Source organism: Tamandua tetradactyla, chromosome 8 (assembly GCF_023851605.1).
Source record: "Tamandua tetradactyla isolate mTamTet1 chromosome 8, mTamTet1.pri, whole genome shotgun sequence".
NCBI classification, from domain to species: Eukaryota; Metazoa; Chordata; class Mammalia; order Pilosa; family Myrmecophagidae; genus Tamandua; species Tamandua tetradactyla.
In genome coordinates, this window is record NC_135334.1 from 75,724,058 (window position 1) to 75,737,874 (window position 13,817).

At 40.4% G+C, this 13,817-nt stretch overlaps 1 protein-coding gene across 1 annotated transcript; it reads right to left on the reverse strand.

The window, feature by feature from the left end:
• Positions 1-7,185: 7,185 nt before the first annotated feature.
• LOC143643490 (olfactory receptor 51I2-like) lies at positions 7,186-8,142 on the reverse strand. Its single transcript, XM_077112112.1, has one exon. The coding sequence runs from the start codon at positions 8,140-8,142 to the stop codon at positions 7,186-7,188; it is 957 nt and encodes a 318-aa protein (XP_076968227.1).
• Positions 8,143-13,817: the final 5,675 nt, after the last annotated feature.

Sequence of the window (13,817 nt, forward strand, 5' to 3'; positions counted from 1 at the left end):
CTCCAGAAGGCAGATGAGGTCTCTTGAATGACTTGGCAGCTTCAATCTGGCAGAGACTTGTTGCTTCCTATGAAATGGAACTCGAAGGATATTAAGGAATGATGAGAAAGAAAGAATGAAAGAAAGAATGAAAGAAAGAATAAAAGACAAACAAAGATGGGTTCAGGGGGTCTGAAGCTCAGAGATAACAGACCAGAGAAATCAGACAACTTTATTCTTAATTGGTTCCTGCTTATATACTGCAGGATTCACATGACAAAGAGTATGCATGCACCTGGTGAGAATACAGAGTGCTTACTTAAGATGACCACAAGGAACCTGGGGCTAAGACAAAACAAACATTCTCTTTCCCAGACTGTTTTTCATTAAGCAAATTACTATCGCCTCAATTTCTTGCCGCTACTTTGAGGCCAGCTGCTCCCAACAAATTCTGCAGGTCTTATTTAAACCCTTGACTCCTACAGAGACTGAGAGGAGCCAGGATGTTAGGGAAGAACATATTGTATTGATGCAAAGGTCTAAAAATAAGTTTTGAACCTGGTTCTATCATTTATTGAAGTGTGTAAAAAAATAAAAACATAAATTCTATATTCACTCCCTATAATACTGACCAAAAGAAATTCTTTATTCATTTCCTTATGTACTGACTTCCTCTTTTGACATGACTGCCTATTATGTAATCCAGGTACTAGGTTGCACATTTAACTAGATTTTCTCATTTCATAATAAAACTTTTCTTAAATTTGACCCATCTCAGCCACAGTACTAGGTCCTGAGAGTCATGTCAATATGACATAATGTCACTGATTCTGCAAATCTCATTATCCCAAAGATTAATGATACCTGGTCTGAGTGGGTGGAATGAGATTCTTTATCAGGGAGTAGTATTTAATATTTAGGGAATCTAATCAGTTTCTACTTGTTGCCCAAATTGAGGATATGCTGTTTCTTTGTGCACAGGGAGAAACCAAGGACACCTATTTGGAAAGAGAGAAGGATAACTGATAAATACATGTAGAGAAAAGCAAGGAGGAAAGTTTGTGCAGCCCCATTGTGGGAGAGGGAAGCTCATTGGTCTTCTCTCTTCATGCATCATATGAGACTGCTGGCCAATGGCACCCAATATGCAGGTCTCCTTATTGCACTCCTTTCCATTCCATCTGTCATTTCTGGCCCTTTTATTCTTATTTTGGGGAGAGACAAGAGAGACTTCCAGAGGAGACTTCCAGTAACTAGTGGAACTAGGGAATGGTCTGAGTCTGGGCCCTGGTTACTCACCTTGACAGCTGCTGTAAGCTGCTGTACTGTAGCACATCCTACAATAATATAGGAACACCTGCAGCTAAGATACTCTTCTTTTATGCTCCTGCAGGGAAATACAACTAATCTCCAGGGACATCAGGGAAAGGCTTTTGGTCACAGAGGAACTGCTTTCCATTGAGTTCCACCTCTGGGATGGAGGCATTTAGTTAGAGGGTGAGAAGAATGGAGGATGCTTGGAGGTAGCAGTAAGAATAAAGGAAAGCCCAGAGAGATTAGAGGTATGACCGAAGATAATCCTCTGGAGTACAGAGTTTCTCTGGCAACTGAAATCATACTGATTATATCTAAGAATTTTGTTCAATAAATATTAATGCCTTTAATGCTTCGGTGATCTATCTGTAGGTGGTGATCTCTGTTTTAGGAAGATTATTACTAATTTATTAGACGGAGACTGAGTTAGCCAAATCTGGGGTCAGATTGCTTGGAACCAATGACTAGGCGAAGACTTAATAGGTCCCGAGGATAGAAGTAATGTCTTTGTCAGAGAAGGAAAGAGGTTATTCACCAAAAAACTCAAGAACTGAAATAACATGTCTGGACATGGATCTGAGTTTGTGGACCAGGGAGTTGGAGAACAGGAAGTGAATTGTGCTGAGAATTCCCTGGTAAGGCACAGACACCCCATTGAGTGAGTGATAAACTCCTCAGAAATTCTGAAGTCTGCCATGTCAGTGACGTTCTTAACGTGCAGTGGTTTATAGCCTGCGAGGACAGCCTTTCCAAGATTATGGACTATTTATTGCACCTTGCACCTCCTACCACTAAAAATGAGGCCCAGTACTTGTTAGTCTTCTTCGGATTGTGGAGTTAGTGTATAATACACTTGGGAAAAATTCTTTCACCTATTTATCAGTGATCTAGCAGGCTGCCAGTTTTGAGAACTTAGAGAAAGTGAGGGCTGTGCAGCAGGTTTGATCTGTGGAACAGGGGTCTTTTCTATTTGATCATATAATATGGCATGACTGTGAAGCCAGTTGTATCTGTAGTAGGCATAGATTTTGATGGAGTCTCTTTGAAACTCTGATAGGAGCACTGCAGCACAGACCCTTGAGGTTCTGGGGCAAGGCCATGGAATCTCTAGCAGAGCTTTCTGTGTTTAAAAAGCAGGTGTTGGATGTTACTGGACCCAAGTAGAGATGAAATAAATAATAACGGGATATAAAGTGATGATGTGAGTAAAATTGCCCATTTTATATGCTAAGGTCAGACATAAAGATAAATTATATGATAGAATTAGTACAAGTCCATGGCAGCACAATTAAGCTACACAAAAGGTGGCCTAAACTTTCATGTTACCTTCTTCTGTTGTACTAATGTCTCCCTTAACTCACCCAAAATCTCCTGGGGATTTTCTATATTTGCCTGATAGATGATCAAGAAATCTGGGCCCTATTCTGATAGGGATGGCTTCACATGAGGATGAAGCAAAAAAAGAATGCTGCTTCATGACAGCCTCATTCTGAGGTGGCCCAGAAAAACAGTTGTGGTGGGAACTCCTCCCACTGGGAAGACTAGTTGTAGTATGCCTGGTTATCCACTTGGTGCATGGAGGAAAGTAGCCTGAAATAAGGATATACACGGAATCTCGAGCAGTGGAAATGACTTGCCCAGAATAACTGGGTCCAGAATAAAGAATATAGGAAGATTGAATACAATGAATTCTGGGAACAACATATGGATGTCTATGTGAGAATGTTAATTAAAATGTGCAGATCTATATTTCTCACATTACTGTCCACCAGAGAGCTTCCATTTCAGAGGAAACCTTGAATAAGTAGGTGCTGGATGACTTATCCTGATGAGGTCAGAAAGCCTCTATCTTCACTCTCTCCAGGGATGGTACAATGCACCCTTGAACTGGGTGGCCATGGTGGCAGGGAGGGCAACTATACAATGGTCCAACAGCAAACCCCCCTTTCACCAAGGCCAATCCAGTTGCTGCCATTGCTGAATGTTTGACCTGTCAATGTCAGAGAACAACACACCATGGCAACGATCAACCCTTGGTAGTGTGATGCCATCTGATATTTCATACCCTTGTGGGAACAATGATTTTTCCTTTCTAAGATTATTGCACATGCTGAGTATGGTTTGTCTTTCTTGTGTACAGAATGCCTCAGAAAGCACTGCTATCTAAGAGGTCCCAGAATTGGTAATTTACTTTTTTGAGGTCTTACCCAGTATTGCCTTGAACCGAGATAACAATTTATGGTGAGGAGGTGACAATGAGCATGAGCTCAGGATTCACTTGTCCCTCCATATACTTGCCAGATGGAAGGTTTGAATTTTTTTTTTTAAGTGTGCTGCTGACTACTATAGAGACCACTCTGATAAAACAGGGTCTGGAGCAGCTAGGACAATTTCAGCATATGTATTTTTATGTGGTTCTATCACATGGTGTCTCTAACATGAAGGTTGAGGGTAGCCATATTTTGAACATGGTACAAAATCTACAAAAGCATATGCCTGAACGAAATACAGGCAGAATCTATATCACCTTTTATGACCTAATCTTGGAAGTCAGCATGATTATTTACACCTAATTCTATTTGTTGAGGTTGGCAAAATGAATCACCCAAATTCACAGGGAAGGGAAATAGATGCTATATCCTGGTAAGGGGATGGTAAGGTTCTAGAAATGGGTGTGGGATCATGAATATTGCAGTGGCTACTTTCTGGAAAATACAATCTGCCCAGTGACCCACCTGTGGAATCTGTGTTTAATGTCTTCAAGTTCTTAGAGAGTGTGTCTAGTTGACTTTCTCTCCCAAGGGATGCTTTAGTCAGGGACACAGTAAGGGTTCCATTTAACCTAACATTATGGCTGATGCCTGGCCATTCTGAATTTCTCATGCTAGCCAACATGCAGACAAAGAATGAGTAACTATACTAAAAGTATCAGTTGGCCTTGTTTATCATGAGGAATCTAGGTTTGCTGCTACATAACACAGGCAGGGAAGAGCATATTTGGAATTTCAGTAACACACTGAGGTACTTTTTTGGTGCTTCAATTAGTGGAGGTAAGATAAAATGAGCAACTGCAGCAGTCATGGAACTGTAACCAGAGGTTCAAATTCCTGTGGTATTAAGGTCTGAGTTGCTTGCTTCTGAGAAAACAACTGTACCAAAAGAAGTCAGATCACAAGTGAGGAGAATCTAGAATGGGTGAAAGAGGAGGGAGATGATGAATATTAATTTTGCCTTGGAAAAAATCATAACAGTGTCATGTGTAGCTTGCTCCTCTAGATGTTTTGTTAAAAATCTTTCTTTTTTAAAAATTTTGTAATTTCTGATCACTTTGAAGGCGCAATGATGGGATGTAGGTAGCTTAGCAGGAGGCTTACATGGATCTAGTGGCACAATGTGAAGAGGGTGGAGTTTACCCCTTCCATATCCTCTCATTCAGGATATCCTGGCAACATGCTACTGCAATCTTCCATGACTCTCCATTGCAAGGTTTCTCTTGGTCTATAGATAGGCAGGTATGACGTGCTAGGGAGTTGCTGTCAGCCAACGATAAGTGGGAGTTCAAGGATAAATATCTCTGCTTCCTTGCCCCTCAAGGGGATTAAATCTGAGACAATTTCTACACCATGTCCCAAAGTTCCCCAATGAGTTTGAGCCCAAGTTGCCCACAGTGGAGACCTACTCAGTTTTTTACCCTATTGGTTTCTTTCCTTTTCCCGTTTCCTTTCTCTACTATCCTGCCAAAACTTCATGGGAAAATCTCCCGATATACTTCTTGCAGTTAAATACTGTCTCAAGATTTGCTTCTGGGCAATGCATTTTAAGACTCTATATAAAATCCTCTCAGTTTTGAAATTTATAAAGGAGTAGTCTCCAAATTATCTTCCATTTTACTTCTCAATTTTACTCCTCCTATGTGCACATTGTTTTCCCTTTTAGAAGGATCCCCTAAAACATTGACCAATAGTTATGGGACTGTTTTTCTCAAAATTCCCTCACATATTATCAAGCTAGGTGAAGAAAGGAAATTTTAGGGTCTATATTTGCTTTAAAATATTTTAGACTACTTTGAGTTTCAAGAACTCTTTTCCTCACTTTATTCTCTTATTGTACTCGTAGCAGAATGGAGAAATTATTAACCCACTTCTCAAATGCAGAAACTAATCCTCAGACACAAAAGTGTTTTGTAAAAGAACATAGAGAGGAATAATATTAGCAAATTTAGTACTAGAGGTAAGTTTTCTCATGTCAGGACTGATATTCTTTCACTTGTCCACACTCTGTATGAATTTAAGAAGTACTGCAAAAGATTCTAGCTGGTTAACATTTGGTCAGACCCAGAATTTTGAGTTTTATACTGCTTGTGGTTCTGTCACTTTAATTTTTGGACGATTCACTTTGGACAACTGTTACCAAACACTAACTCTCTGCTAGGTCATGTGCAGCTGTTGAGACAAGAAAAAAAAAAGTCCCTGATGTGGCAGTGGTTGCACATTCATCATTACTAGCATATCAAGCAGAAACTATTAAGTGGTGTAGGAAGGTACAAGGATTCCTTTATGAAGGCTCACCATAGGAAACACATGCCTGGGATCATGTCTCTTAGCAGAGATTAACCACATTTGTCTTGTCTGAAGCCTGCCCTTCACTTCTATCTGATCTTGTGACACTTCCTTTTCTCACTCTCTTCTCTTTTCCTACTTAACTATTTGCTCCTTTGTGAAAGCAAGCCTGCTGATTCCTTAGTTCACAAAGTCCTTTTTCTCTTTACTATTTCTCCACCTTTCCAACACCACTCCACATTCCTTCTTCTGCATAATGTGCCTGTCATTTTATTTTATTTTTTATTTTTATTTTTGCATGAGCAGACAGCAGGAATTGAACCCGGGTTTCTGGCACGGCAGGCGAGAATTCTGCCCCTGAGTCATCGTTGCACTGCCATGCCTGCCATTTTAAAAGGATGCAGCTCTAATACAACCTTCAAAAAATTCCCCTGACCTCCATGTCTCCAAGGCCATAGTTGGATCTTAATAATTTCTGAGGCTTCAGAACTTTGCATATGTACAGAATGGGTCCTATATTTGTTTCCTAAGGCTTCATAACCAAGTACCACAAACTGGGGCTTAAAACAACTGCAATTTATTCTCTCAATGTTTTGAAGGCAACAAGTCGGAAGTCCAGGTGTGAGCAGGGCCCTTCTTTCTCTGAAGGTCTAGGTGAGGATCCTTCCTTGCCTCTTCCTACGTTCTGATGGTTACTTGGCGTTCCTTGCCTTGTGGCAGCATAACTCCATCTCTGCCTCTGTCTTCACTTGGCTGTCTTCCCTCCATGCTGTGTCTATTCTCCTCATCTTATAAGGACAGCAGGATTTGGATTAGTGCTCACTCTTATTCATTATGACCTAATTTTAACTTGATTACAGCTACAATGACCCTATTTCAAGAGGGCCACATTCACAGATACTGTCATTTGAGGTTTCAGCAGAATTTTTCGGGGAACACAATTCAACCCATAATAGGCTCTGATCAAATATTTGTCCAAATGAACGTATGACTGATTAAAACAATAACAAGAACCAGTAATTTTAATTGGCATTTACTTCTATGTTATATCATTTTGCATATATTAATCCTCACAAGAGTGCTGTAACAAGGTACCATAATTATTTTCATTTAATTAGAGAGGAAATCCAATAAGGTATTCAGAAAATACATCTTAAATATATATGAGTAAATAATGAGTAAATAAAGTAAATAATGCGGGGTCGACATTATCTATACCTCTATCCTTAGGTGCACATACCAAAGCTCTGATCAGGACATGATGTATATAGGAATAGATTTCATGTTTACCAGCCTCTTTTCAGGGACAGCAATCTTGAAGGGATCATCAGCCTCAGTTTTTCCCCCTCAGCACCCTGAGCATGGCCTCCCTGATGGGCTTGGATTTGACACTGTAGATGATGGGGTTGAGCACAGGAGGCACCACCAGGTACACGTAGGCAACCAGGGCATGGACGATGTGAGGCAGGTGCCTCCCAAAACGGTGGATCATGGATACACCTATGACAGGGATATAGAAAACCAGCACAGCTAAGATATGAGAAACACAGGTGTTGAGGGCCCGGAGGCGCTCCTGTGGAGAGGCCAGTCCCATCACTGTATGAAGGATGAGAGTATAGGACAGGACAATAAGCAGGGAGTCTACACCCACCGTGGATAGAACCACATAGAGTCCATAAATGATGTTGACAGTAATGTCAGCACAAGCCCTTTTCATGACATCGGCATGGAAACAGAAGGAGTGGGACAGAAGAAGCTTGTCAGGGCAGAAGTTCAGACGTTTAAGCAAGAAGGGCACTGGGAAGAGGGAGAAGGTAGCACGAGCCACAATGGCCAGCCCAATCCTGATGATGACGTTATTTGTGAGGACAGCAGCATAGCGCAGGGGGTTGGAGATGGCCACAAAGCGGTCAAACGACATGGCCAGGAGCACCGACGACTCCACCACAGAGAAGGAGAGGAGGAAGAACATCTGGACCAGGCAGGCATTGAAGTTGATAAGCCGGTGGTCAAGCCAGAGCACAGCCAGGGTGGTGGGCAGTGTGGACAAAGTGAGGCCCATGTCAGTGAGGGCCAGCATGGACAGGAAGTAGTACATGGGCTGGTGCAGGCTGGGCGTCCTCCTCACCGCCAGAAGGATCAGGTAGTTTCCGCTGAGGGCCACAGTGTACATGGAGGAGAAGGGGATGGAGATCCAGCCGTGAACGGCCTCCATCCCTGGGATTCCAATCATCAGGAAAGCAGGTGGCTGGAAGAAGGAGATGTTGGCATAAAGCTGGGAAGGGAGCATCCACAAAAAGCAGATGAGGTCTCTAGAATGTTGTGGCGTCTTCAATCTGGGTAAAAAATAGGGGGAAAAGACAAAATGATTGGGAAAAGCACCAGTTCTGTTATTAGATGTCATTGATTCAAGCAGAATAGCAAATAGGATGAAAGCAAATTATTGTTAAAGGTATTCCTTCTTAAACAAATGATGGGTATGTTGCAACCTAAACTTACTGATTACAAAAATAGCATTTAAAAATGTGAAACAGTGAGCTCTTCCCATCTTGAACAAAGCAATGCTCTCTTTAAAAGAGTCTAAACAAAAATGCTCTATTTCATACAAGGATCAGTCACTTCAATGGAATATGTTGCAAACATAGTTGAGAAGCCTGGAGGGTGCCTGCTATCTTCCTCTTCATATACTCAGCTTCCAAATCCTAAAATGAACCAACAAATAAGCAAATGGAATGACCTAAAGATAGGTTCCTCTTCATATACTCAGCTTCCAAATCCTAAAATGAACCAACAAATAAGCAAATGGAATGACCTAAAGATAGGTTAATAAAGTAGAGAGAAAGTCACCCCATACTTAGTTTAGCTGAGATTTGAAAAACCAGCAAAGACAGGTCTGTGAGTTGAGATCCCTGGGGTTGGCAGGCAGGCCATTTTCACAGTGTATTCAGCTCACTGCGAAAATAAGAGACATCAACTATTTTTGAAGGCGGGACTGAGGGCTGTATTGTGCCTACTGGGCAGAGGATTTTGTATACTTTGGTAGGAACTTTTAAAGAATATTTTTAGTAAATTAAGTTGCTGTCTGTGACTGTTCAATCATCCTCCATTCCTTTTGTCACAAATGCTGTTTTTGTGCACATATCAGGCTTTGCTAGAATTAACTCCATTCAAGGATGAATAACAGAAGCTGCAAACAAGAATTTGCGTGTATATATTTTTTGAAGGTTAAAAGGTCATCTCCAACAAAGGAGAGACCTCATCTGCCTTCTGAGGATCTCCAAAACAAGTTGACGATATGCAAAAATACTCTTTGAGATAAGGAATTATTACAGGAAAGATAACATTCTGTATAAAACATTATTTAAATACTTAAGGAAATTAAGCAATACACAAACCAAATTAAAAGTTATGATATTAGGGTGCAAAATGATTTGATAATAAAGAAAGAAAATGAAAAGCAAAATACTAGACCAAAGGAAATCACATGAGGAAAATAATAAAAAGCCATGATAAAATTAAAAATATTCTTGTTACAGAAAGACCAATCAAGCTCACAGCATTCAGAAATAGTGTGAGGATGTTTGAGAATAATTAAATAAAAATTAAGCAATGACAAGAGCAATTAAGCATTTTATAATAGACATGCTGAATAAATAATGGAATTCTAAACCTAAGTATTCCTGAAGATCATTAAAATAAAAAAGAAAAACAAAATATCCAAATTATCATGAAATAGTATTCATCTGAAAAAAAATAGTCTAAATGTTTATATCAAATTGCTAATCATTTTTCAGTGACTAAACAATAATAAATAAGCAAACCTTGACATATGCTCAGGTATAATTTGTAAATAAGTATGCAGTCAGAAAACTTCAGATTGAGGAAACTTGGGAAGAAAAATTCCAGTTTCTTCAACAACTAAATTGCAAGGAAATAGAGTAGGAGAAAGAAGCCATAGATTAGAAGAGACTTGTCTCATATCAACCAAATGCAATGTATAAACCTTGTTAAGTTCTTGTTTTGAGAGCAGGCCACGGTGGTTCAGCAGGCAAGAATGCTTGCCTGTCATGCCAGAGGACCCCGGTTTGATTCCCGGTGCTTGCCCAGATATATATATATATATATATATAAACCTTGTTTGATCAAGCCAAGTATAAAAAGTGAACAAACTAAAAGACAAAATTTTTTTCATGGGATACTTGGGAAAAGGGATACTTGGGAAAATGAAGTACTGCTTGAGTTTTTATGATAATATTTGTTTGTGTGTGAGTATGATATTATGACTATGTTTTAATATCTTTTAAAATATGCTTGAAATATAAAATGACACAGTGGCCTAAATTGACTTCTAAATAATTGGGAATGGAGTGGGAATCATGTGATAGGAAGCATATGTGGCTATAGATGCAAGAGTGACTAGAAGCAGATGATGATGGAAGCTGGACATAGATACATAGATCTTCATTGTATCTTCTCCTACCTACTTTTGAGGACTTTTGATTCTTTTTCATAATAACGGAGTAGCCAACAATAGTTTTCCTTTATAACAAGTTACAAAATTTAATAGGAAGAATTTTCGAGTTAAACATGGTGAGTTGCACATGAGAGATAGTGTAAAACGATAGTAAAAAACTAAATTCTTGGATAAACTAAGTTATTAATGGAGCCAGAGCAACAGGATGGGATATAAAAGGTGCAAACAGTATTATGGCTGGTGGATTAAATGAGGGAAAGTGGTATTTGTCAGAAATAGAACATTAAATTCTTGTAGAGAGAAGGTTATGCCACCAATTTATTTCAAAAGAACTAAAGAGAGTTGATAAATGTGAGAGTGAGGAATGGGGTTAAAAACAGGATGACTTTATAATGAGCAGCTATAAGAACCCTGCTCCTAAGTGTACCTTCCACTTTTAGAAAAGGAAGATTATTTTCTGGAAAAGTTCAACCAGCTGGCTCTGGACTCAGGCATGCTGGGTGGAAATGGAAGAGGACAGTTCTGACAAAAAGGGGACTGAGGAAGCAAAAGATAATCCAACACTTGTTATCCACTCGGTTCACAGATTCCTGGCAATCAGCTTTATTCTGTATCACCGGCTGACTGCTATGGAGGATCTCCCAGCCAGTAGAATGTGAAAAGGAATTCCTTTTCAGAAATGTCAGGCTCGATCAGGATGGCTGAGAGGCTAAACAAGTGCTCAGACTACCTTACAATATCAGATGGAGATAGAACTGGAAAAACCTTCTCACCGATTCCTACTGAGAGTGTAGGAGAGGACTCAGCCTGCTTTGGCACCTCTTGTTCAGGCCGGGGATGAGCTTCTGTTTCTGAATGTCTCAGACTCTTTATTCTGCCTGTTTCTGTCTTATGCCCAGCCCCTTCCCAGTGGTAGCCTTAACTGCGGCTGCAGAATATGGGATCTTTGAGCTCTTTCCCCTCTGGGAAATGAAGATGGGGCCTCAAGTTACTCACCATGGCTCTTGTCCCAGGCTGCCCTGTTGCTCCACATCCTGTGGGAGCCCAGGATTTCTCTGCAGAGAGGGATGGAGTTTTATTTAATGGTAAAGGGATGCCTTAGTGGCAGTGCCTGACCCCAGAGAAGCCCCTCTGGGGCCCCAGAGGAGTCACTCTACACAGGTCCTTGAGGAATGGGAAAGTTGGGTAGACTTGGAAATCAGGCACAGAAAACAGGTTGGAGGACCTTAGCAATAGGGGAGAAAGGGAGACCAAAATCATAGATTCTACAATATCTCATCAAGTGTCTATGATTATCATCAGAAGCTGTCAGCTTCAACAACCATTAACAGTGATTTGGGATTCTTCCAGGATAATATTCCTGAAGACTCCTCTGGGCCACGACACAGCCTGAGTCCTAGAGGAACTCATAGTCTTGGTAGAGGGCAGAGATATGGAGTGTTATGGATGGAAGCCCAGAAGTGGTGGTGCTAAATCCAGACTAAGGGACTCAGGGAAGGCTTCCTAGAAGAGGTGGAGAGGAAGCAGAATCTGAAAGGCCTGCAGACCCGGATCTTAGCTATCATATTAGGGCAGAATATAGGACTCTTTGAAGCACAGATTGGCAGAATGTGCCCACACTCCTAGCCTGGGACTGATCTGCTGAATCAAACAAGTTCAAGGGAAGGAGCTTGGATGGTGAAAGAATATGGACTACAGAGCCAGTCAGGTTGGAGTTTAAGTTCTTGTGGTGTCTCTTCTTGCTTCCACTTCATATGTGCTCTGTGCTCATCATCTTCCTAAACCAGGTTGCACTATGGTCGTTCATCTGGAACCACTTTCCAGGGACACATTGAACTCTTCTCTTTGACTTTGGCTCTACTTCCCCAGTCTGAACTAGGGCCAGTCTACCTTCTTTCTCCTGTGGTTATAAGTAAATAGAGAAAAATCACAGACTTGAAAATTCATGTCAAAAGAAATCATGGCCTTTAACCTGGTGAGCCTTAGAAGCACTTCACAATTCTTTTCTTTCAGTTTTTAAACGTTACCATTCTTCTCAAGTCTTTACCCACCCTGCTACCTCTGTAATCAGTAGCTAAGTGATCTTCACCCAGAAAATGGAGGCTACTGAGTGAGCCTTCTTTAAGCTTCCTGTCCATCCATCTGTTGCCTTGCCCACTTCCACTCCTACATGTATGCCATGTCAGAGAGGACAGTCTAAAATACATAATAATACATGATTTCGCTTACTCAGTGTACACATTACATACTAAAACCTTCTGATATTGAACCTCACAACTGTGGGAGGAATAGTGGTAGGAGAATTCCGGTGAAAGAACCATATGACCTTATGACTTAGTAAGAAGGCACACACAAGCAGGAATATATAACACGTATTAGTACCATATCCCCTATTTCACAGTTTTTGCCTACAAGAACACTTTGGGCAGCCAGACTATTTCACAGAAGTGTGAAGGGCATCACTTCTGGGAAAATGGGGCCCAGGAGGTCTTCAAGTGAAAAAGGAGAAAACCATTAGTGAGTGAGTGGGTTTAATCCAGTTAATTCAGGGTATTGCACTTCTCATACCTCCAGTTAACCCAAGTTCAGCTGAAAACCTTTTCACAAACTGGCAAAAAATTATTCATTTATAAATTCCTCTGAAAGTCCAGAAACTCCCCAAAGACAAACATCTCAAAATTCTCGCTTAAATTCTTCGGTTTTGTCAATTTCCTTTTCGAATTCACTTATACATTCAGTTTTTTTAATGGAATATAAAATATAAATGTGCATGCTACTGTTCCAGAACACTTCCAGGCATGGAATATATGTTGGAACCCTTGGGGCTTACAATGGCAGATGTTAAGGAAGAAACATAGCCAGTGAATAATGTGGAAATGGGAATTACCTAGACAGCATTTTATGACATTAGGCTGACACTTGTGGGTGAGAAGGAGATGTAGAAATGAGAGATAGGGAAGTGGGGCATGAGAATATTCTAGGCAGAGTAAAAGGAGTCTGTGAAACCCTGAGACCAGAGAAGAGCTTACACTGCTTAGTTTCCCTGGCCTCAGTCTTGCTCATATGTCTTATATACTTTTAATCTATAAATCATACTCCTAATTTATTTTATAGAAAAATATTTAAGAAATAATTTTTATGTTCTAGATATAGACTAAAATACATGGCATAATATGTGTGGTCCTATACAATTTGATCATTGACATTTTGGTGTTAGCCCCCCCCCATTCAAGTCCTAAGTCACACCAAAGCTACCAATATATAAAAAGTGTAGAGATGTAAAGAAGGGCATGAATGCTCACCTTTACATGAATCATTTTCTTCTTCAAAATTTGGAGCTCTTTTTTATGCTGTTTTTGTTTCCCCTAGGTTTTTCTCTTTCATGCCCAACTCTTAATTTGCCTTGAGAAGTCCTAAATATTCTTCAAGGTGAAGTTAAAAAATGGTTTTCTCCCCTTTGGAGCTTTCCCAATCTTCCCAGGAACATTCTG